General features: G+C 35.3%; 7 protein-coding genes across 7 annotated transcripts; 5 read left to right on the top strand and 2 right to left on the bottom strand.

Annotated features, from left to right (window-relative positions):
- Positions 1 to 243: 243 nt before the first annotated feature.
- Positions 244 to 1,043, top strand: HO173_007810 (uncharacterized protein; the record flags this gene model as incomplete). The annotated part of the gene is made up of 2 exons (XM_037309710.1): positions 244 to 262; positions 532 to 1,043. 2 exons carry the CDS (start codon positions 244 to 246, stop codon positions 1,041 to 1,043), a joined length of 531 nt encoding a protein of 176 aa, XP_037163387.1.
- Positions 1,044 to 12,883: 11,840 nt separating this feature from the next.
- HO173_007809 (uncharacterized protein) lies at positions 12,884 to 14,055 on the bottom strand (the record flags this gene model as incomplete). The annotated part of the gene is made up of 2 exons (XM_037309709.1): positions 12,884 to 13,886; positions 13,967 to 14,055. The coding sequence occupies 2 exons, from the start codon at positions 14,053 to 14,055 to the stop codon at positions 12,884 to 12,886; spliced, it is 1,092 nt and encodes a 363-aa protein (XP_037163386.1).
- A 1,065-nt stretch (positions 14,056 to 15,120) lies between these two features.
- On the top strand, positions 15,121 to 15,456 carry HO173_007808 (uncharacterized protein; the record flags this gene model as incomplete). Its single annotated transcript, XM_037309708.1, has 1 exon — positions 15,121 to 15,456. One exon carries the CDS (start codon positions 15,121 to 15,123, stop codon positions 15,454 to 15,456), a length of 336 nt encoding a protein of 111 aa, XP_037163385.1.
- A 53-nt stretch (positions 15,457 to 15,509) lies between these two features.
- Positions 15,510 to 16,921, top strand: HO173_007807 (uncharacterized protein; the record flags this gene model as incomplete). Its single annotated transcript, XM_037309707.1, has 3 exons — positions 15,510 to 15,818; positions 15,961 to 16,724; positions 16,786 to 16,921. The coding sequence occupies 3 exons, from the start codon at positions 15,510 to 15,512 to the stop codon at positions 16,919 to 16,921; spliced, it is 1,209 nt and encodes a 402-aa protein (XP_037163384.1).
- An 820-nt stretch (positions 16,922 to 17,741) lies between these two features.
- HO173_007806 (uncharacterized protein) lies at positions 17,742 to 19,234 on the bottom strand (the record flags this gene model as incomplete). The annotated part of the gene is made up of 5 exons (XM_037309706.1): positions 17,742 to 18,058; positions 18,121 to 18,563; positions 18,613 to 18,736; positions 18,867 to 18,996; positions 19,052 to 19,234. 5 exons carry the CDS (start codon positions 19,232 to 19,234, stop codon positions 17,742 to 17,744), a joined length of 1,197 nt encoding a protein of 398 aa, XP_037163383.1.
- A 432-nt stretch (positions 19,235 to 19,666) lies between these two features.
- Positions 19,667 to 21,145, top strand: HO173_007805 (uncharacterized protein; the record flags this gene model as incomplete). Its single annotated transcript, XM_037309705.1, has 1 exon — positions 19,667 to 21,145. The coding sequence occupies one exon, from the start codon at positions 19,667 to 19,669 to the stop codon at positions 21,143 to 21,145; it is 1,479 nt and encodes a 492-aa protein (XP_037163382.1).
- Positions 21,146 to 23,542: 2,397 nt separating this feature from the next.
- HO173_007804 (uncharacterized protein) lies at positions 23,543 to 25,783 on the top strand (the record flags this gene model as incomplete). The annotated part of the gene is made up of 7 exons (XM_037309704.1): positions 23,543 to 23,875; positions 23,946 to 23,987; positions 24,053 to 24,929; positions 25,018 to 25,479; positions 25,532 to 25,573; positions 25,650 to 25,673; positions 25,734 to 25,783. 7 exons carry the CDS (start codon positions 23,543 to 23,545, stop codon positions 25,781 to 25,783), a joined length of 1,830 nt encoding a protein of 609 aa, XP_037163381.1.
- Positions 25,784 to 25,837: the final 54 nt, after the last annotated feature.

Here is a 25,837-nt window from a genome sequence, read left to right as displayed (position 1 = left end):
TCTATGTGCAGAAGTCTTACACTCTGAAATAACGAGCTTCCTAAGGATGCTGTTACTTCATAATTTCGTCAATTATAGAGCTCAGTTTGCGCTTTCTAACGATGTAAAAATTATGAAGTTTGGCCTACTATTGGTGGGTTAAACTGACATTCAAATATGGTAGTCACATCATAATAATCCTTCCACCTGTTTGTGTAACCATTATTCTTCCACCACTCTACCAATTCTACCAATTCCACCAATATGAACACATTTACCCTCGGTACCCTCGCACTCAGTTGAACAAGAGGAGGATCTACAACAGGCGAATGCGGAGAACACTGCGGAGAACATTGCGGAGACAGTCATCAGCAGCAGTGACACAACAGGCCTACTCTCCACGGTCTCACACCAGCCCGATACTCAGTAAGAGGAGGAACCACTGCAGCAGGTAAATGCGGAGAATATTGCGGAGACAGTCATCAGCAGCAGTGACACAACAGGCCTACTCTCCACGGTCTCACACCAGCCCGATACTCAGTACGGAGTAAGAGGAGGAACCACTGCAGCAGGTAAATGCGGAGAATATTGCGGAGACAGTCATCAGCAGCAGTGACACAACAGGCCTACTCTCCACGGTCTCACACCAATCCACTCAGCCAATGCAAGAGAAGTCACTACAGCAGGCGAATGCGGAGAACACTGCGGAGAAACCAAGCGGCAACAAGGCCCCCAGCACCAAGCACGGTTCCATATCAAATCATCACTCAACAAGCGGAGAACACCACTGCAACTTAGCCTATCATCCCCACTGCATTGAGGAGCAAGAGGAGGAACTACAACAGGCAAATGCGGAGAACACTGCGGAGAAACTAAGCGGCAATAAGGCCACCATCGTCAAGAACACGGCTCAGCTCTCCAAGATCCCACCTCATATGCTCTCCACGGTTCCACATCAAATCATCACTCCGGAACGATGCATATTTGGACGAATTGAAACCGTCCGATGTCTTGCTCTGACAGCTATTTCATTATTCGAAAGATTTCACTGCGGCAGGAGATAATGTGGGATTCACACCACTAATTGGCATGTTGTCTCCATTTCTTTCCGGTATTTCGAGACTTCTTGCCATAAGGACATGGCCTTTCTCTGTTTTTTGTGGGCAATTATTACGGATCAATCTTCCACACTCGATACACCTTCCTAATTAGGCCTTAGCGCGCCTCTCTCCGTATATATGTGTCTGTATGTAGGTTAAAAACGCACAGCAAGCGATTAGAGTTCGATTTGACTTAGAAAAATCCAACTCCATGAATTTAATTCATGGGCCTTTACTTGTATAATAATAATTTTATATAGCGAGAAGATAAATAATAATAGAATTATAAATAATCTATTATTAAAAGTAAAAGATAAAATTCTCTATTATTATAAAATAAAATTAAATTTATAATTTTAATTATATATATAGAAGTGAATAATATAGATAATTTTTAGTAAATACTTCGCGATAATAATCTTTTAATTAAATTCTTCTTATTTCTATCGCTATTAAGATTTTATAATTATTTAATTAATATTAAAAATTATAAGTATAAAGTAGTAGAAGAGCTCTTTTAGAATTCTTATATTATTAAATCTTATCGATATATAATAACTCTCGAAGTATATAATTTATTTAGAGCTCGCTTATAAAAAGTATATAATATTAATTTTAATATAATATTAATTATAAGAGATAAAGTTAAAAATATAGATAGATTTAAAAGTATAAATTTAGAGAAGTAGAAAAAGATATTATAAGAGGTTAAAGATATATACTTTTATAAATAATAAGATTAATTATATTATAATATTATTAGATATTAATATATATAATTTTTTTATTTAATATTTTAGAGAGAAAGTATATATTTATATTAGCTATATAATTAAGTCTAGACTCTAGATAATTAAAAATAGAAAAGTATTATTAATAATAATAAGAGTATAATCTTATAATAAGAAGATTTAATAGAGAAGAAAATATTAAATAATCTTATCTATCTTATAATTTTAAGATAAATAAAAAAAGAGAAAGAATAAGAGATAAGTATATTATTAGATAATAACTTAAAGCTATTAATTAGATTATTTAATATAATTAAATAATCTTATAAATAAAGATTACTTTTTATTCTTATAATACTTTAAAAATTTTAATAAAGAGCTTATTAGTCTTTATAAGCGAAAATAATATATATTAACTCTTACGACTATAAATTTTATTATATAATTAAAATATATAAGTATAGAGATTTTATAATATAGAATTATTCTTCTAAAATCGATTATAAGATATATTATTATTATTTCTCGCGTATATAAAATTATTAATTTATAATTTTTAGATTAGAAAAATATATAATTATATATAGACGAATTCTATAATAAATACTTTTTTTATTTATTACTCTCTCTTTAATAAAAGTATATTAAAAATTATCTAGATTAATTAATTAAAATTTAATTTATTATCTTTATATATTTATTTTAATAAGACTAAGCGCGTAGTATAAAGAAATTTAATAATATAATAATTTAATATAAATAATAATAATTTTTTAGATTTATTAAGCTTGACTAAATAGTAATTAAAAAATTACGATTATATACTAAATAGATAAAAGTTAAATAAAGATAACGATAGAATAAAAGAGATCTTTTAAATAATAATTAATAACTATAATAGTAAAATTTCGAATCGCTTTTTATTCTTATTATTAAGATATAAATATTTAAGTATAAGAGCTTAAAAGAAGAGATTATAATAGATTTCGCTATCTATTAATTAAAAAGATATTTAGAATTCTATAATATAAATTCTTTTTTTTATATCAAACGCTAATTTTTAGAGTTTATAAATTTTTTTTAAAATAATTAAGAGATAATAGACTTACTAATATATTATCTAATAACTCTTTATTATTAATCTCTTAATTCTTTATAAAAATTATTTTTTATACTTAGTAATAGCGAAGTAATAATTTTATATTATTAAATTTTTAGCTATTTACGCTATCTATCTTATAAGCCTCTTTAATATTTTTATTAAGAGTTATAGTTAATTTTAAGATATAGTTCTTTTTAGTTATAATATCTTTTTTATATAATAAATACTTTTTATTTATAGATATATTTAGAAATAGATAATACTTCTTAATTAAGATTTATATCTTAAATATTTATATTTATTAGATATACGTTTTTCTTTAAATCTTTCTTTTTATTAGCTTTAATATTTTTATTAAATTTATTCTTATCTTTCTTTCTTAACTTTTTAATTTTTTTTTTCGATTTTATAAATAATATCTTAAATTTTCGTTATTATATTAAATTCTTACTTCTAATTTAATTTATATTAAATTTATTTATAACTATTATTTAGCTTACGATACTATAAAATTCGAGAATTTAAAATCTTATTTTATACTTTCGATATATATACGCAATTAATACTATCGCTTAAAATCCTTTATTAAAATAATTATTATTATATCTTAAGCGTTTCTTTATTTACTTATATTCGATATTTCTTCTCTCTTTTATACGCGTAATAGATATAGCTAATTTTATAATTTAGATCTTAAATCTTAAACTTCGCGTAGAGCTAAAATAATACTTTATAATAATTAAGTATAAATTTCTAATTCTCGATATCTAATTAAATTTTAAGCGTACTTTTATAAATTAGAAAAAAATATTTATTAATTAATCTTTAATCTCGATATTTTTATTTTATTAAATATTTTTATAGATAAAGCTATTAATAATATAAGAATATAAAATATAAGAATATAAAGATAATAGAGATTTTATACTCTTATAGATTATCTTAATAAGCTTTCGTAGAAAAAATCTATATTTATAAATTATTCGAATTCTTATTTAATTTATAAGCGCGTTTTATAGTTCGACTATATTTTATTTATATAAATTAACGTTAAGTGCTATCTCTTTCTTAATAATCTTCTTATTAATAATATAGATTATATTTAGATTCTTACTTCTAATCTAATTTATATTAAGATTATTTATAACTATTATTTAACTTATAATATTTTAAAGTTTAAAAATTCGAGATCTTATATTTTATATTAAAATTATTAATTACGTATTTATTTAAATAAGAAGTTCTTATTAATAAAGAAAATATAAAGAGACTATTATTAGAAGAATAAATTCATATATTTTTTAATAATTAGAAAGATAATTAGAATTCTATTCTATATTAAGTATTTTAACTCTCTTCTATCTAAATAAAATATTTTTAACTATCTTATTTTTATTATTTACGCACTTTCTCTTATTATATATTAATATATTATTTATATAAATTTTATATTCTTAATTATTAATATAACTCTTTTATTATAAATAGCGTAAAGATTATTAACTATATAATTTATTAATAAAATAATAACTTAATAAAAAGCTAATATATAATAAAATTTCGATATTAAAGTTATTTTAATAGCTTCTTATAATATATTTAATATAAAAATCTAAATTTGTATAGTATAATAAGATAGTAATATTATATTAATAATCTCTTATACTATATAAGTAAAAGGTCTTTTTAAAAAAAGTAAATTAATTAATTTCTAATATTTTTTAATCTCTTATAAAGTAATAGCTAAAATATTATTAATTATATATATATATATTACTTATTAATATATTATATTACTATACTTATTTTCTTATTTTTAATATCGATTTTTAATCTTTATAAATAAAGACCTCGATATATTTTTTCTTACGATCTTTATATCGAAAGCGCGAATAATTAAAGACTTACTCTATTTAATTTTTTTTATAATTATCTTTTTATAATTAGAAGATTTTAAGATTTTCTTTTAATTTAAAGTTTTAATATAAAGATTAAATAGATAATTATTTAATTAATTATTTATATTATTATTTATATTATTAAGATCTATATTATCTTCTAAATAAATCGATTTAATATATAGATTAATATTATTATCTCTATATAATAATAGTATAATAAAATCGCTATTAAAATTAATAATTATTAATAATATATTATTATTAAATTAAATTAAGATAAATAAGATAAAATAATTATAGTATAAAATATCGATAAGAGAAAATATTTAAGATGCTAAGAAAGAAAGAAAGAGAGAATTTCTATTTATAATTTTAATATTTTAAAATTTATCTAGCGTTATATTAGCGAAATCTATTAAATTTAATCTATTAAATTACGCTATATAATATAATAATTATACTTTTAATTATTATTATAATTATATTAATTAACTCTAAAGAAATTAATTTTTTAATTAAAAGATTTATATCTAGATATTTAATAACTATATATTAAAATATACTTATTTTAAATTCTAGATATAAATATTTTTATTCTTAAATAAGATAAAGAAGCTATAGATTTAGAATTAAATATTATTAAAGATTATTTACTATTTTCTATTATATTTTAGCTATTTATAATTATTAATATACTCGCTAATAAGAAAGATATACTATTACTATATAAATTTAATCGCGATATTAATAATAACTATAAGAATTAAAATTATCGAATATAGAGATACTCGCTAATAAAAAAGATATATTATTATTATATAAATTTAGTCGCGATATTAGTAGTAATTATAGAAATTAAAGTTATTAAATATAGAGATATTCGCTAATAAGAAAGATATACTATTATTATATAAATTTAGTCGCGATATTAATAGTAATTATAAGAATTAAAGCTATCGAATATAAAAATACTCATTAATAAGAAAGGCGTATTATTATTATATGAATTTAGTTATAATATTAATAGTAACTATAGAAATTAAAGCTATCGAGCGTAGAGATATAATTTTTAATTTAATATAGATTCTAGAATAAAAAGCCTCTTTTATTAGAGTAGTAATATTTTTATAGATATATATTTATATTTAAATCGATTTAAGAAGTTTTATTTTATAAATATAAAATATATAAAGTTATTAGATTAAGTATAATAGTTAAATATTATTAATTAAGCGTAATAAGTAGAATAATAATTAGAATATCTTATTCTTAACTTAGAATAGTTTTTCTTTTATTTATTATATATTTTCTTTTTATAAAAACTACGTCTAGACTTTAATAATACTATATTATTATTTATAAACTTATATCTTATTATAATTATCTAAAAAGTTATATATCTTTTAATTATAAAGTAATTCTTTTTATATAAAATATATATAATTAAGCCGCTAGATATTAGTTAATAATTTTTTTTATTTAGAATTACTAAAGAGTAAGTTATATTATTAAAATTACTCGCTAATTTTATCTTTATAATTTCTTAAAGTATATTTAATATAAAGAATTAAATTTAAAGTAAATTAATCGAATTTAAAGCTATATAAATTAAGATCTTCTTTATTATTTAAGTAAATATGATTTAAAAAATAATTAAGTTCGTTAATCTCTATAGTTTATAAATTTTTTTTAATATATAAACTTTTAAGTCTAATTAGTAATAATATAATTAATATATATAATTAATTTATTATTTAATTTAGATATATATAATTAATATAATTATATACTTTTTTTATTTATAGCTATACTTTTTAAACTTCGCGTATAATCTTCTAATCTTTATCTTCGCGAAGTCTTATTTTTACTTTATTTTAATAATTTAAATAAGTCTAGATTAGTAGTTAATAAATTATTAATAATTTCTTAAATTTCTATAATTATCGAGTTAATAGCTTTAATAAATAATAATATTATATATTAATAAATTATAATTAATATTATAATTAATTATTATATTAAGAGATATAGCGCTATTAGATATATATTTACTTTATAAAAATAATATTATTAATTTAATTTAATTATAGAATATAGAGAAAATAATTTTATTTTTTTTAGATATAAATAGTATTATAATAAATAAGTGTATTATAATATAAATATTATAATAATAAAAAGAATTTTTTAAAAAAAAGAGGGTAGATTAGAAAAGAATAATATTAAATATTTATTATTAAGTTAATTAATATTATATAACTAAAATTTTATTAAAATAAAATATTATTTAAAGATAAATTAAGTTTAAATATTAATTAGAAATCTAATTAAAAAAAGAGATTAATTTTTTTTTATTAATATATATCGTAGAGTTATATATAAGCGCTTCTTTCTATATTTTAAATATATTTTAGATATTTATAACTATATATATACGCTCTCTCTTATATTTTATATATATTTTATATATTTCGATATTCTTTATATACGCGATATATTTATTAAAGATAATCTTATTAATCTAATTAATTTCTATTTAATTTTATATTTATTAATTATAAGAAGAGCTCTTTATTCTAATATTATAACTTTATTAATTTATTATTTTTAGATATCGAGTTATATATAGCTTATAATTAATTTATTTACTCTCTTCTCTTCTTCTATTATAAAAATAAAAAAAGATATTATTTCTTTTTTATCTTTATTTATAATAAATTAATTATTATTTTTATAAAATTAAAGATATTAATTTAAAAATAATATTATTTAATTAAAAGCGAAGAATATAATATTTTAATATTTTAACGCTTAAGTAAAAGATATTATAATATTATTTAAATAAAAGAGAGCTATATTAATAAGAAAGATTTTAATATTTAAAAATAATCTTAATATAATAAAAGATTTAATTTTTATATATAAAAGATTTAGATAATAATTAGTTTAGCTAATTAAATTATTAAAGCGCTTAAATTAAATTTTAATTTTATATTAATATTTAATAAAATAGATTTAATAATTTTAAGATATTAATATATATTTTTATTAATATAATTAGCGATTAAAATATTAATTAAATAAATATAATTTTTAATTTTAATAATTAAAATAGTATAGTAATAAATAAGTATTAGTATTAAAGTAAATAGAATATATATTATATTAAGTAGAGAAGCGTTAATAGCTAGATTAATTAGAGTTTTAAATTAATAAAATTAAATATTAATTCTATATTAATATTATTATATATTTTTAAATATATAATTATTAATTATAACGCTAATTAGAAAGAATTAATTTTTAATTTAAAATATTAAAAATAATATAGTAATATATTATTAAAGCGATATAAGTTTCTATTATAGCGAGAAGATAGAATTTATATATTAAATATTAATCTTATTTTATTTCTAATATTTTATTTATTTATATATCTCTTTTAATTTCTCTTTAAATATTTTAATTTTAAAATATTAATTAGATCTCTATTTAGTATAGATTTAATTTTCTTAATTAATAATATTTAATATAAGATATTAATAAATATATTTTAATATAAAGATAGTAATAAATCTTACTTTCTTTTTAATATTAATAATAAAAAATAATAAATATAATAATAAATAAAGATAATATAAGTTATATAAAATTAGTTTAAATTTAATAGCGATTATTAATTTATTTATTAAGATTTAGAAATTAGAAAATTTTAGAAGTAAATATAATTTAATAAATATACGCTTATTAATTTCGAAGAGTTATATATTATTTATCGTTATTATAATAAGATTCTAATTTATTTATTTATAGATTATAAAATAAACGATATAATAGTATATATTAAGTTTAAGAAATATATTAAAAAATCTAATTTAAGTAATTTATAATAAATAAATCTAATTAATAATTATAAAAATTAGATATATTTCTAAATTAGATAATATAAATTATTAATAAATAAAACGATAAATACAATATCTAATTTACTATTTACTCTAAAAAAAATAATATTAAAATTCTCTTATAATATTAGAAGATTAAAAGCTTATATATAAAGATTTCTTAAAATAATTTTATTATTAAATTATAAATATTAATATTCTATTTATAATTACTAATAATTCTAAGATATTATAACTCTTATACTATTTTAACTCTAATATATAATTAAAATTAATATTTATTATAAAGAATTAATTAATAAAAAAAGCTATAAAGCTAAAGATAAGATTATTAAAAAAATTATTAATTAATAATATTAAAGTTTTTTTAGCTCTAAATTATTAATTATTTTATAATTATTAATTATTTATAATAATTCTAATTTTTTTTATTAATATTAATTAGTAATAGTATAAGATTTTTATAGACTTTAAATATATTAAAAATAAATATACTAGCTAGAAACTTATAAGTATTATTAATTTAATTCTTATAAAATATAAGATTTAAATTTATATACTTAAATTTATAATTAATAATATTAATAATAATAATATACTCTTCGATAATTTAATTAATTATTTTTTTATTTTTATAGTAAATAACTCGCTTAATATTAAAGAATTTAAGTTTTTAAATTATTTATAATATATTTTCTATATAATATATATTATTTAATTAATTTTAAAAGAACTTTTAAATAATATTAAGATTATTTTAATAAATAAGAAATTTTAAAGAAGCTAAGATAATAAAGAAGATAAGAATTAAGTTTAAATAAGTATAATTAATCTATCGATAACTCTAATAAAAATATAATATTTCTTATTATTATTTTAATTATTATATTATTAATTATATTAAGATTTAAAAAATTATTATATATATTAATATTAGCGATTAATATAAAAAGATTTTTTTATATTATAAATTAAATAGCTTTAAAATAAAAATATTTTAATATTAGATAAATATTAATTTTCTAAAAAAAAAAAATACTATTAGAGACGCTCTTTTAAGCTTTTTTAGAATATTAAGACTCGCTAAAATTTAATTTATTAGATATTAATTTACGCTTTACTTCTTTATATCGATATTATATACTTTTTTAAAAAATAAATTAATTATCTATTTAAGATTAAATAATAAGAAATAATTATAGATAAGAATTATAATTTAGATATTTAAATTATTTTTAATTAATTTCTAATAGATTTAATATTTAATTTAATTTATTAATTTTTTTTATAAATTTATAAAATTAATAAGTAGAGAAAAGAAGATTATAATTTACTACGTTTTTAATATTTATAATTATTTATTTAATTATATAAATAAAGAGCTTAAAAAATTAAGAAGAAAGAGAGTTTTTTAGAAAAAAGAATTTTTTAAAGCTTTTAAGACGGCTCGCGAGAAATTAATTATCTATTATAATTAAATTTAATTAAATTTAAATTATCTATATAAATAAGTTAAATTTTTATATTTAAATTATAATAATATAAAGTTAAAGAAATTAAATTAAAAGATTAATATTAGAAAAAAGTTATAGATAGAAATTTACTAAAAAGCGCTTAAAAAGATATTTTAAAATTATTAAAATATTAATATAAGTAGTTAATTATAAAGAGTTAAATAAATAAGTTAATTAAATAAAAATACGCTTAATTAAATAATAAAATTTAAGATTAAAAATTTAGATAATAAGAATAAATATAATTAATTTTAATAATATAGAAGAAATAATAAGTCTTCTAATTATTATTCTAATTATAATTTTATTTCTAATCTTTATAAAGCTTTTTTTAATAATTTAGCGAATTTTTTAATTTTAAAATAATAAAAGAAATTAGAGTTTAAATATATTATAGTTACTCGAATAGCTTATAATATTCTTTATTCTCTCGCGAAGACTATTATATATAAGCGATATTTTTTAATAATTAAAAGATATTATAGTATTTAAAAATATTATTTATTAGCGATATTCTATACTCTAATAATAATTTTTTATATAAAATATTAAAAAAATAAGTTTAAATAAACTAGATTTAATTTTAAAGAAGATTTTAATATATTAAATTAGATTAAAAGAGCTAATAGTATTTTATATAAAAACTTAATTAATATTTATAATAATTATATTAATAAAGATAATAAGCTTATAAAAAATACTTCGATAAATCTAATATTTATAAATTTATTAAGATATATTACTAATACTCTATAATATATAGAGAAATAATTAATAAATTTATAATTAGAGAGAATTAGTAATAATAGATTTAGTTTTAAAAAAGAGATTTAAAATAATTTAAAAAGCGAATATATTTATAAATAGTTAATAAATTTAATTAGATAAAGATAGATTTAAGATATTTAAAAGAATCGAGATAGAGTAGAATAGAAGAGTGAGTTAGAATTTAAGAGAAGAATAAATATAAAGTCTATTAAGCTTATTTAACGCGTTAAGATAAATATATAAATAAAGATAATTATAGAATTTTATTCTTATAATATTTAAAGATTTAAAATTTAGAATATTCTTTTATATTATAATTTTAAGAAGAAGAATAGAGATACTTATAGTTTTAATTATTATTCTAATTATTAATATTAATAAAAAAATAAATAGCTATATTAAATTACTCTTTATATTTCCTCTCTCTTAATAAAGAAGAATAAATATATTCTATATATCTCAATCAAATTATTCTATAAATATAGAAATCTCAGTAAGAATATTCTATATATATATTATTCCATAGTATAATTCCATAGATATATCATATCGTGAGATATCTCGTTAAGATCTTAAACTCATATTAGAAAAATAATATAATATTCGACTCTATTTATATTATACTCGAATACGATATAATATTACTTAATATAAAATATCTTATAGAATATATTATACCTTTTCGATTAGTAGTCTTAACAGAGATTTATAATAGAAATTAAGAAAGTTATTATTATAGAGAAAAAAGAAGAAATTAACTAATATCGCTATTAGAAGAATATTTATTTATATATATTTCTTTAAATTCTTTAACTTCTTTCGCTAATTAGATATAAATTCTTTTTTTATTACTTCTAAAATTTATTTAGAAATATAAAAAGAATAAATTTAATATAGTAATTATAAAAGATAAAATCTTAATCTATACTTTAAAATTTTAAAAACTAATTTTTATATTTATAAATATACTTAAATTATTATAATATAGAAACTCGTTAAATTTAAACTATATTAAGTTATATTAATTTTAAATAAAGCGATATACTACTTAAAATAATTTATTAATAATTTAAAAAGAAACTAAAAAGCGATAGACTTATTATTAAAAATATAAGTTTTTATAAAAGAGAATTTAGAAGTAAATAGAATATATATCTAAATATATTATTAAAGTTATTTATTTAAAAAGCGATAATAAGTATAAAAAAGATCGTTTTAAAGGGAATATACGACTATATAATTTAAATAAGCGAGTTAATAAGTATATACGTAGTTATATAAAGAATTATCAAGAAAAATAAAGCTATTCAAGAAATTTGTCAAATTGCCGGAGAATGCCAAGGATGCCAAGAGTTTTAGCGCATGTGCAGGACTTTCGGTGCAGACCTCTGTACTCGTGCGTTCGAGAAGTGAGCTACTTGATAGAGCGAGGACACCAGTAGATCAAGCGACATCCCACTAAGTAAAAAGATCTATTGGTGTCCTCGCTCTATCAAGTAGCTCACTTCTCGAACGCACGAGTACAGAGACAGCATCCGGGCAGCACCCGATACTTTGTATTTACGGAACCAGCCCGGGGCTAGCCTCGGCCTTCGAGCGTACCCAGCAACTGCTTTTTGGCGGGACGACCTCCCGAATTACCGCTGTCTACTAATTTTAATTATTCTTCTTCTTTAAATAGAGTTACTAGCTTCGTTATAGATAGTTTGATTTTAGCTTTAGTTCATTTAGCAGAGATCCTCTATTCAATAAGAACATATTAACTTGTAATTCGTCACCGTCGGGAGCAGCACCTGATACAATAAGATACTTCGGTGGATTGGATCACATTGTTGAGCTCGGGACAATCACGGCCTTTTTAATGGCGGACTGGCAAGAGTCTATCAAGCAGACAAGAAATCATTACAAAAAAGCCACCGGGTTTTCGTCTTTAGCCCACTGACTCTCCACCCATTGATTGTCTCTGGAAATAGAGGGATCTTGTCCCGTAGAGACAAGTCATGGGCCATTAAGACCAAGACATTATCCGCCGCGTCGAGCTCCTGGATCTTGCGCACCGTGAGCATTGCTGCATCGTGGTCTGGAAACAGGGGCCCGGGTGCGACTGTGAAGAATGGTGCATTGGGACTGGTCAGATGCGATTGGAACAGGGCACCGGGACATTGTTCTGGAGAGCTTCTGGTAGTTGCAAGTGTGCTCTGCAGGGTGTCTGCCGACGGTAATGACAGGTAGTCGCTGGGTCGGAGGACCCCCGGGTGATGACAAGCATCAGCGCCCATGAAGACAAAGGACGGTTCATCATCATGGGCCGTAGTCCGGGCAAGACCACACAGATGTCCGACGGCATGGCCAGGTGCGTCCAGGAGGTAGAAAGATCCGTCGCCGAAGAAGTCATAGGCGTCGAAGCTGCCGATCTTCAGGCTGCTCGCCTCGAAAGAAATCTCCCGGACTACTCTACCCTCCGCATCGCTGTCGAGCACAATGGCGTCGGGACGCCGCGGCCAGCCAGGCCAAGAAGCTGCGCAGACGCCAGGTCCTACGACGAGGTCGGTGCTTGGTGGGAACTTGGATACGTCTCCGATGTGGTCGAAGTGGTTGTGCGACCAGATGACGGCTTGGATATCGGCGCTATGGATGTTAAGGCCGCTGTCATCCGTGTCTAGCACCGACGTCACATCCGATCCCCGCGTGATCACTGTAGTTGCCTTGATGAGCGAGACGACTTTGGGTGCGTAATTCTGCCAGTCTGAACGGACGCCGAGGTCGAAGACTACGTGCTGGCTGCCATTCGATATCAGAAAGCAGTATATGGGCGCGTCGAGACCGGCGAAGCCATCCACCTTGGGCTGCCAGAAGAGCTCTGGGTTCAAATGGACTAAGGTGTTACTATCATCACGTCAGTCGCCCCAGCTCAACTGCTCATCCTACTAGACGGTACCTGGCCCTAGCGACGGGAGCGCACATACGTATCGATGACCCTCACATCAACCGCGGATGTGGATTCCGGGATGTGGAGCGCCGGTGGCGGCTTGGGGGCTATGGGCCATGTATCCATGTCATTGTATTTATCCCAAAGGTAACCAAGGCGCAGCTGAGTCGCACTCAATGCTGTCCGCGCCGAGCTGAAATTGGTAGTTGACCGAAGAAACGTTTATCATGGGCCACCTCTAGCAGCGGAACGTTCACGATGGGCCAACCTTTTGGCAAGGGCGCAACACCGCTAGACACACAACTTCTCTTCTCGAAATAATTACCTCCTCACTACGGTCGCCGTCACACGGCGGTTAGGAGGTTAGGCTAGAGTAGGCTCAATGCAGTTGTCCCCTGGAAGAGCCGCCGGATGCAATGGACAGGGTTTAGTGGTTAACATTCGAGTTAGATTTGGTATATATATTGCGCGATAATGACGACGAAGACAACGCACAATAACGATGACGACGACAACACATGCGAAGGCCAACCGCATTGGGCAGGTGATTACTTTGGAGACGGGAAAATTGGGAATGGCCCATAATAGACAGCGTGGCCCATGCTAGATTTGCCGACACTATAAGTGGCCCATGATAAACATTTCCTCTCCTTGACCACTGGCGGCTTCCTGCGCTTACTTGGGGCGGCTGGTGTTACCCAGCACTACTACTTGGCGACCAACAGATGGGTCGGCGCTAAGTAACATGCAAGTGGTCCTTAGCTCAAACTGCGTGCATGTTCCTGCATGCAACAACAAGGAAATCAAACGAGTACCAGTTCGAGCCCCAAAGACCCTGAAATAATCATCCCCAGTCCGAATACAGAGGCAGGGGGATTATGGGGCTTTCAAAAATTCCCATATGACATTGGGCCGAGGCCCGATTTGTAGTGCCAAGTAAAGAAGACACTGGCGACTCGGGCAATGCCAAAACTCCCCAGATCCAGCACAGGAAATTCCGTGGTCCTTGTACACTAGGCCATAGAATCCGAGGCTTCGTTTGCCACAATTTGGGACACTTTATTAAATTCAATCTTTGAATATGCAGACTGCCACGGCAACTATGGAGACGCCTGCGATGGAGACGCCTGTTATGGAGACGCCTGCTATGGAGACGCCTGCTATGGAAACCATATGGAGACGGTTCCTGCTATGGAGACGCCTGCTATGGAAACGGCTCCTGCTATGGAGACGCCTGCGATGGAGACGCCTGCTATGGAGACGCCTGCTAAGGAGACGCCTGCTATGGAGACGCCTGCTAAGGAGACTCCTGCTATGGAGACGCCTGCTATGAAAACAGCCACTATGGAGACGGCTCCTGCTATGGAGACGCCTGCTATGGAAACGGCTCCTGCTATGGAGACGCCTGCTATGGAAACAGCCACTATGGAGACGGCTCCTGCTATGGAGACGCCTGCTATGGAAACGGCTCCTGCTATGGAGACGACTCCTCTATGGAGACGACTACTGATACAGCATGTTCGATGAATGGCGAAGGTCCGTCCTACTGGTGGCGCACCAGCGGGTCTGATCTCTCCAGAATGCTTCATGAGGCCAATTACCCAGAGGAAGCACAGCGCCAATTCCTCGACTACTACCGAGATACTCTCTGTCCACTGCTAGGAAATAAACCTGAAAGCAACTCCCTTCCCGCCGCGGTGGGCTGGGACGGCAATCCTTTTGAGTACAGCTTTGAGTTTAAGGGGTCAACCAAAAACCCAGGTGTTCGCTTCGTTCTCGATCTTAGCGAGCTCCGTCCACCAAACAAGGACCACCCTCTGAGTATAGCAAATTCAGAAAAGGTGTTAGAAACGCTTGCCAAGCAAAGTCCAATGTTTGACGACAAATGGGTACGTTATGCATTTCGATTTTCAAGCTTCTTTTTCTTTCCAAAATATTGATCTGTTTGTTTCTTCCCTTTCTCACTGCGTTTACTATGATACGCTCCTTCTTGATGACGAGGAAATAATGACTCCAGATCACACCCGGTAGCATCGTGCTCTCGCCCGGTGGTTCGTCTATTCCAACGTCTCCCCAAGTAAACAGCAAGCCCTTGTCGCTCAGGTAGGGTATCAGACGCCCACAATATTGGGATTCGACATCAATGCTCGTATCTTGGAGTTGGCGCCTGGAATGCTCCCTGTCATGGCCAAGAGCTATTTTCCCCCTTGCTTCGTGGCCGCAGACAAGGGCTTCGGCCGCTTCCAAGCGCTCAGCTTGGGTATTCGGCAAATGCCGGACATTGGCTACTATCCGAATATCTTGCTGGCCCTCAAGACGATTGAGGACTACGTCGAGGACCATCCTCAGTACGAGAACTGCGGGCGGGGCATGGCAACTGATTTCGTCAAGGCAGGGAAGGCGCGCCTGAAGGTGTACATGCGCTATTGGGGGAACTCGTTCGACGAGATGTGGGATTATTACACGCTGGGTGGACGGATTCCTGATCTGCAAGACGACAAGGAGAAGCTTCGAGACTTGATTGACCTCGCAAGTGGCTGTGACTACCCAGCCGACAAGATCAAGGAAGAGACTCCAGCTGAGCAGCGGCGACGCGCGCTCTTCGGACAAAAACCAACGTCCATGTATTTCTCGCTCTCACCGGATAGGCCATACCCGGTCCCAAAGCTCTACTTCTATCCCGCTTTCAGAGCACCCAACGACCGAGCGATCGCCCAGGGACTGGACGCCTGGTTGACGAAGTATGGGTGGCATGACGGAGGAAGGTCGCTCGAGGAGCGACTGGAGAATGTCTTGTACGTGGCCATCCGTCTCATTGCACAACCTTCCTGACGTTGCTAACAACTGAAAACACAGCACGTACCGGAAGCTGGATGAAAAGCCGGGCATCTTCACCTTCATTGGCATCGGGAGGAAGGAAGATTCCAAGCAGGATGGTCTAAGTCTGCAGGTCTACGTCACCCCTGAACTATACGAGACACCGCGCTTTTAGTGGACTGGACTTGGGGACCCTTAATCTCCTTTCAGTCTACATGTACTTTAGAACATTGTTGGCGCGATTAGAACTTGGGTATTGCAATCTCTTTTGTCTGTTAGTATTACTAGATTTGATGGAAAGCTTAGGTACTTGCACATGGAACACGCCTGTAGGACACTTCTTACCTTCAATAAGGGGGGTTCCTTTTCTTGTGCTATTCTTGTCAGATGGTCCTAGGTACTAGGTTACGATTTAACACTCAGCAATTAAGCAACCCACAGACAGCCACAAATGATGCTAGAGAAAGAATGCGCGTAGCAACTACATGACCTCTCTGAGCGAAACGGGAAAGGCAAGAGAGGCAAACGGAGGAGGAAGAAGAAGGGGAGAGGAAGAAGAGGAAGAAGAAAGCTACATAACAGCTTACTAATAATGTGCGCTCTCAAGGTCTAATGAATGAAACACAAGATATTCTGTGACGTGACAGCGTTGTGCCATACCCCGTAATTCCACCACGAGACCTTGACACTCGTAGCACAAAGAACCCCCATAAGCTCAAATTCAACGCCCTTCGTCAGTTATATCTCACAGCGCAGCAGACAAACGAGAATCTGCACGCTCGACTGAGTTCTTCAATCTCTCACTTTGGACCATGGGCGGGAACACGGATAGCCACGAAGCAAGAGCACGGGGAAACAGCAAAGAGCATCAATCATCAACGATCGGGCGCGATGTGGTGCGATTGTGAATTTTCTAGCCCGGATGAACCGGGCGATACGGAATACGGTGGAAAAATCAAATCGGAATTGTATCAAGGGGCACGGCAGCAACACTCCTACTCCTCGAGCTCGGCCTCGATGATGCCTTGCACGGCCAGCGGCGAAGTCCAGACCCTGAGGAACTTATAACCCGCAGACTTGAGCAACGTGCTCCAATGCGCCTCGCTCCGCTCTACCCCCGCCACCATGACCATCATGGTCAGATCGTAGGCCGTGGTGTGCGGGTGGGCCAAGGCCTCGGGCGCAATGTGGTCGTGGATCAGGAGTTTGCTGTGTCCCGGTTTCATCGCCCCTCTCTGCATTTCGAGAATCTTGCGGGCCGGCTCGTCGGACCAGTCGTGGAGGACGCCGTGCATGTAGTAGGCGCGCGCTCCTGTGATTTGCATGGGTTAGCGGTCGTTCATCTGCCTTCTTACCGCGCACGATGAGCCTTACCTTTGATCGGCTGCGGCATGAAGAAGTCGTAGCCTATCTTGTTCACAGGCTCTGGACACAGGGAGTGCTTTACAACCTCTGGTCTGTCCTCCAGGTACAGACGAGAAGCTGTCTCTGGGTGTAACTGGCGAAACTTTTCCATGTCGTGACCAATGTTGCCTCCCACGTCTACCACGAGAGGGGACTCGCTATCCGAGTCTGACTCGAGAATGGCGTTGTGGGGGAAAATGTCCACCCATCCGGCCTGGTTTGCCATGACGCCGCCCATGACGTGGTTGAAGGATTCACCCTCGACCGGGTGGGACTCGTAATAGTGGAACATATCTCCCTTCCAACCTTTCGCGTACTGGAAAACGCCATTGCTGGGATCCAAAGGATTTTTGTAGCCGTTCTGAGCCAGGTACATTGGCATCTTGAAGAAGCACGGAATTGTCGCATCGTAACTAAGTCTGTTACCCTTTGCTAAAAGTGTTGATTTATGGAGAGACAAACAGATGGTTGATCCACTCCCCGAACACTGATTGGGTGAAAGAGATACTCAATTTGGTCGGCTTGAAAACCCCTATCGAAGTCTCTTGCAGCACATGGTTTGCTGCTAAATGGCGGAGTAGGCGAACTAGATCATCATATCTGTTTAGCTGCCAGGTCTGTCTCTCCCTCCATCCCGCCCTCCCTCCCCCCCTCTCTCTCTCTCTCACACACACACACACACACATTCTCCGTGTCTCATATTTAAGGGCACTGACAGAGAAGGTTGGGGTCGCAAGACACCATCGCTGCCAGCTGCTCCCTTGTCATGGCGCCGTCACCGCGCTCATGCCATTTGTCGAACAGCTGCAGATCCTTCGAAACTTTCAGAGCTGCCCCAAGCGCTGGCTGATGCACATTTCAGCCCCAGTCTCGGACTTCACACAAGGGTCAAAGTGAGTACCTGACCCATGCAGAGTCTCAATACGAAATCCCATGGCGTCTCGAGCCGAGATACGAGGGCATACGCTGCCAGGAGGGTCTGGATCCTTTTACCATCGTTGCTGAAGGTGTCGGCGTTGATTCCGTTCAGTGTCTGCATAAGCTCTTCAAATTTGTGGTCGTCCGTTCCGTTCGTTCCATTCATTGAGGACGCCATCCTATACCGCTATTCTCGGGTGCTTACATTGACTGTTGGAAGCTGGCGTGTGTTACTCTTAAACATTGTGATAAAGGCACTCGTGGCACGATGAAAACGAACTTCGATGAGAATCGCTGGATCATTGGTCAGGGAAAGCCCAAGTAATTTTTCCGACCCCGAGTACGCAAGGTTTGCTTATTACACCACAACCGCTGCCGGACCGTGTAAGCGAACCCAGCCAATGAGGTACCGGAAGCAGTGGCTTTTTGGCACTACGACCTGGCCATTGTATCTGACAGAGGCTTTGAAGATTTGAAGAGAGAGGGTTGGGTGTCAAGTCTGGATTTGTTTGTCAGCTTTTTGCGACTGTTAAATGGAGAAGATTCCAACAATTTCAGATGCTGGTCGGTATTTGCCCCTGATACTTGACTCCACAAGATGTTCGCGTCAGTGCCTGTGTTGATTGCATTGACCCTGGTTCCTATTGTCTACCGGGTGCGCTTCCATCCTCTCAGCCACGTGCCCGGCCCAATTATCGCCAAGGTCAGCTCCTTGTTCCTGCACTTCATATGCTACCTTGGAATAGAGGGACGCGTATTGCGTTACTATCATCAAAAGTACAAGACGAAAGTGCTCCGAGTTGCGCCCAACTCCGTCTCTATCTCTGACAGCGAAGCCATACGCGACATCTACATAGCAGAGGGTGGGTTTTCAAAAGATGACCGGTACAGGAACTTCAATCTCGGGCCCATTGTGTCCATCTTCTCGGCCATAGACACGGCATACCGAGACGTGCGCGCCAAGGCAGTAGCACCTCTCTTTTCACCTGCGCAAATGCGGGCGGAGAGCGGGTCCGGAGGGGTCATTGGAAGCTGCGTGGCCGAGTTCGTGAACCAACTGTGCGAGTTCAAAACGGCCCGCATCAAGACGGACATATTGGATCTCTGCGCGCGACTCTCCATCGATGTCGTGACGGCCTATTTGCTTGGGCAGCGGTACGGCGGACTCGACGAGAACAAGCATCGCACCCTCAAGGAGAGGCAGCTGGACGACGCCAAGCTCAGTGCCAACCCTTTTATCTTCGCCATTGTGGCGTTCGCTCGCTTCTCGCTACTGCCCAACAGCATCTTCCGTTTCGTGTACGCCATGTCTCAACGCCTCAGCGCCAATGAGCAGGTCATCGAGTCATTCGTCAAGCTTGACCACTTCGCCGAGGAGGTCATGGGCAGCACAGTCTCGGCCACCAAGCCGCATTACTACCACGAGCGCCTCGTCCAAGCGGGCATCTCGCACGCCGAGGCTGCCGCGCAGAGCAAGGCCATTATCTTCGCGGGTGCCGACTCGACGGCCGTCATGCTGGCCACGATACTGTTCCATTTGGTACAGAGTGAATCTGCGCGGGTGCGGTTGCTGTGTGAGATCCGTTCGGCTAGACACCAGGACAGTGGGCTACCGTTCCTACGCGCCGTTGTCAAGGAGGGTCTGCGCCTCGGCATGGCGAATCCAACGCGACTGACGCGCGTGGTGCCTGCCTCGAGCCCCGGGCTGCGCGTTGGCGACATACTCATCCCGCCTGGCTCGATTGTGGGCTGTGCTGCTTACAATCTTCACCATGATCCCGACGTCTTTCCAGACCCCTTCACCTTCCAGCCCGAGAGGTGGCTGGACGATGGAACAGACCATGGACTTCGACGGTCCGGCATGGAAAGATCTATGATTCCTTTCGGGGCGGGCTTGAGAGCGTGCATCGGCAAGAATCTGGCCATGAATCAACTGCATGAGACCGTCATGGCCGTCGTGGAGAGTGAAGTCTTGGAGGGGGCTCGGACGTGCCAAGAGAAGATCGAGGTGATTGAATGGTTCAATGGTGACATCAAGGGTCATCGCATCAACATCGAATGGCGGCCGCAATTGTAGTTTGGGATAGAGTTGACTCAAAAGCGAGGAGATATGAAGACTTGGCTACACAGTAGCTAATAGACCCATCAACATAGGTAAACAATAGGTAGGCGCACATCCCACTTCGATAGATGCACACCGCATTCTGTCGTGCGCACACCCCACGCTTGAAGAGAGCCCGCGAGGCCCGCGAGTAGCACCCAGAACGGATCCCGGAGTTCCATCCGAGCTCCTGCTCGGTTTCGCAATTTCCAGGGCTACCTTGAAGGCCATTTCTAGGGGTTATCTTAGGGCCTGTCCTGGGGGCTATCCTGAGGACTGTCGTTGGTACTATTGCAGGCTTTCGTAGGCTTTCCCCATGAGCTTACCCAGTGAACGTACCCCTTGAGCTGTCTCATGCGCAGTTTTAAGCGGTCTTGTTGGCGGTCTCGCTGGTTGAACGGATCAACAGTGACGGGTGCTCCGATACGGATTTTTTTAGGCGCACATCCGGGCCCTACATCTGATGCTCTCCGGGCGCAGGTTAGAGGTATTCTAATACGTAATAGGTACGATTCCTGTTGGCGCTGGTACAATGGTATCGCGGTGTTTCTTATTTTCTGGCTCGGGAAACGACAATGTGCGTCTATCGAAATGAGGTTTCACTGTTTACCTAAAAATAGAAGCTTTAGAAGAGGTAAATTCATTCCGGAGGTGTAAGCAATTTGGATAAACCTCGGAGAAAAACCATTGGCGGTGGATGGGAAAACTCGGTGCCGTTATCATCTTCAAAGAAACATTCTCGTGTACAAAACGAGGGCTTAGGTTCGAAACCCGTGCGACGCATTGATTTGTGAAGCGAAATGTTCCCCGTTAGTCATAGTCCGGGGCGGACACCTGTTGGTTGTGGTCGTGTGGTTGGAGGTATTTACGCTGGTTTTTTTTGGTTTATTTCTAATGCTGTACAATGGTGTTGCGGTGCTTTTTATTTCTGTCTGTCAAAATGAAGTAAAAAAAAAGCCAATGAGCCGAAGCTACTAAAAATACGACTAACTACTAACCACTAAGATACCACGTGTGGGCCATCCTGTGCCACCCGAAGGCAAGTCAGCATATTAAAGGTAACCCGAAGGGGCTTAGCATCTTGGCATGTCTGAGGGACTGAGGCAAGCCATCCCAGCCCTGGCAATGGCATGCGAATCTGCACGTCCAGGATCATCAGCCGCACATCACACCCACGCTTGCCACGCACCTACCCAGCAGAAGCGAGCTATCTAATAGTACGTCTATGCATTTGCACCAAGGAACGTGATCAGTGGGAGTCTAACCACAATTACCACCATACATCCCATAGCTTACTGCTGTTTCGACGGCTTGAATACATATTGGTCTTTGGGCGTAGCCAGCATAGCAACAGTCTGTTTCAAGGAAGCCTGCAAGCGCCTCGAAGAGTCCCATGGGATTGTAACCATGCCGTCAGACTCCCCTTACCTAAGCGGCAGGGACAATGGAGTGGGTGAGTGGGTGGGTCACAGAGACGCAAGTTGATGAGGGTGGCAGATTAGGCAATATCCATGCTACATAAGTATGTAGGTGGCCTCGTGGCCCAGTGCATAGCCCCCATTAATTCTCCGATCATAGGGCTCTTAGATGCTTCACTAGTGCACGCACTTCATCTCATTGGCAGAGAATAGTTCCGATCCACTGGATTCGAACGAGAAGAATTCCATCTAGATTTGTCTCGGGTTGGTCTGTTTGGTTTCTCTTCTTTGGCTTATCTACCACGTCCAGTCTGCCCTGGGATTAGTCACTTTTCCTTGGGCTTCACTGGGAAGTAAGGCGGTCCTCTCAAGGCTGCCTTGAATGGGATGATGGGTTCATTCAATGGTTCCATCAGCCCGACTGCCCTCGGAATGCCCAATGTGGCTGGCAGGCAGACAGCGTACTGCCCTCCGATTACAATGGGTAAGCTTACCATAAGACTCACTTGAGCTGAGCGATCTACGCTAAATGGCCGGATCCATCTGTTCCTTGCGGCTCAGCATCAACGCTTTCAAATCCTGATCTCTCTCGTGCACCCTTCTGCCAACACGATAGTGCTCCTGGCTGTGCCAGCTCCTGATGGCTGTTGGTGGCGCCCTCCCGTCTCCGGTGGCAGCTAGTATGATAATCAGCCACGTTGCCGTTTTTGTCAAGACAGGCGTCAGACAATGTGCCGTGAGGACGTTGCCCCCATCCCTCCTTCGCCGGAATGTTACCTCGCGGCCGACACCGAGCATTTCGCAGTAAGCCGTGAAGCTTTCTTACCTTATATATAGGCGGTAGAACTCTCGGTGGCCGGCACTAAAACAGAAACAGGGCAAATCTGGAGCCCTAGAACTGAAAACCTCACTTCTTGTCTTTCGTTTAATCTAGATTTCAAGCACCGCAGCGATCATGTACACTTTTCGCCTGAGTTCGTCGCTCTTCGCAATCGGGCTTCTTTTTTACTGCAATTCTATGTCAGCTTCTGCTACTTCTCTTACTTCTTGCCCGCACCAAAACCTCGGTCAGAAGTTCGATTATGTGATTGTTGGGGGGGGTACTGCTGGTCTAGTGTTGGCAAATCGACTCACCGAGCAGTCTGGCGTCACAGTTGCTGTTATTGAGGCTGGCACCTTTCCCGAAGACGTCGTGGGAAACCGGACTCAAGTTCCAGAGTACGCAGGCTCCTTCGATGGTCCAGATGGAGCTGCAATTGAATGGGGCTTCACAACTACTCCGCAAATTGTCGGTCCTTCCTTGTGCCCTTTCTCCGTCACCGTGACAAGGGAATTTGGACTAACTGGACAATGTGCAGGGGCTGGATAATAATGTTTTCCCTTATTATCGAGCAAAAGCTGTGCGTTTATGCTGGCGTGCTCACGCCCCTCCTCCTGTGGAGACTTTCAATTAATTTTCATCTAGCTGGGCGGTTGCAGCACTATAAACTACATGGCATACTCTCAGACATCCAAGGGCGCCCATCAGCGGTGGGCGGACGTGGTTGGCGACCAGTCGTACACATACGACGAGATGTTGCAGTATTACAGAAAGACGATGAACTTCACTCCTCCAAATGAAAAGGCGAGAGGGGCCAATGCGACTGCTCAGTACAACCCGGCTGACACGGTAACTGGAGGACGGCTTGGCGTCACTTATGCGTCCTACGCCCAACCCTGGAGCACCTGGGTCGCAAAGGGGCTGACAGCCATCGGCATCCCGAAGGTGAACGCATTCATCAATGGCAACCTCATAGGACAATCCTGGCAGCTGAATACCATAACACAATCCGACGGCTTCCGCTCCGATTCGGAGACCGCATACCTGCGCCCTTTCCTCAGCCGGCCAAATCTAGCAATCTTCAATGGCACTTTTGCTCAGCGCATCCTTTTCAATCGGGGTGCAGTAGCCACCGGTGTTCAGGTAACAGCAGCAGGTTCAACATGCTCCATCACCGCCAACAAGGAGGTTATTGTCTCGGCCGGCGTCTTCCAGTCACCGCAGCTGTTGCAGGTGTCCGGAGTAGGACCAGCAGCTCTGTTACAGAAGTACAACATCAGCGTTGTGGCAAACCGACCCGGCGTAGGCCAAGGCATGAACGACCATATCACTGTGCCCATTTCTTACCGGGTCAACGTGTTGACTTCATCTGCGGATGAGAATGCGACTTACTTGGCACAAGCCGTCAATCAGTTCAACACCCACGCCACGGGACCGCTGGCTAGTGCGGGAGGTGATTACTTGGGAATGGAAAAAATACCCCAAGCGTTGCGGGCCAACTTTTCCGCAGAGACCGTGGAATGTAGGTGATGAGGCCCCATTTACCTACACGCACAAAAAAAACACACACAAACAACTGCCCAAAATTCTTGCTGACGTACTCACTGCAGTTCTGTCGACGTTGCCCGCAGACTGGCCAGAGGTGGTGTATGGGATATATCCAAACGGCGTCTCTGAGGCAGCTGAGTCTGTGCCGGGTGCTGATTACGCCACCTTGCTGGCGACACTGACCGCACCTCAGTCCAGGGGCAACGTGTCAATAGCATCACCAAATATGAGCGACGCGCCACTGATAAATCCCAACCTGTTCACGGAGCAGTCTGATGTCGATGTTATGATCGCAGCGTTCAAGCGCGCACGCCAGGCGCTGGCATCCAAAGCCATGGCCCCGGTCTTGATTGGCCAAGAAATCATTCCCGGTCCGAGCGTGGATACTGACGAGCAGATCTTAGCGTATTTGAAGGAGGCGCTTAACCCATTGTACCACGCGTTCGCGACCAACAAAATGGGAAATGCGTCCGATCCTAATGCCGTCGTGGATAGCCATGGCAAGGTCCATGGCGTCAAGAATCGTGAGCTTCTTTAGCTTGTGCTTAAATCAACAAATGACTGACAGCTGGTCAGTGAGAGTAATAGACTGCTCCGCATTCCCGTTTTTACCGCCAGGTGAGTTTCGGTCATTTCAGCCCGGCCGATTTGTGGCTTACTTGAAATCACTGACTGACCCATTATTCCGTTGTAGGGCCAGCCCCACAGATCCAAGTGTGTAAGTAGACGTTCCGCACATATCATGCCCAGTGACTGTTTAAGACTGACGAAAAACCAGACGTACTTGCCGAGAAGCTCGCGGATGACATCAAGAATACTCAGTATTAGAGGAGTCTTTCTTTCACGGGCTCTTCAAGTGCCACGGAATAGCTGTTAGTTATA

This window comes from Letharia columbiana (assembly GCF_014066305.1).
Source record: "Letharia columbiana isolate WasteWater2 chromosome Unknown Sc0000026_s0, whole genome shotgun sequence".
NCBI lineage: Eukaryota > Fungi > Ascomycota > Lecanoromycetes > Lecanorales > Parmeliaceae > Letharia > Letharia columbiana.
Note: the sequence above shows the minus strand (reverse complement) of the source record. Positions and strands in the feature narration are given on the sequence as shown.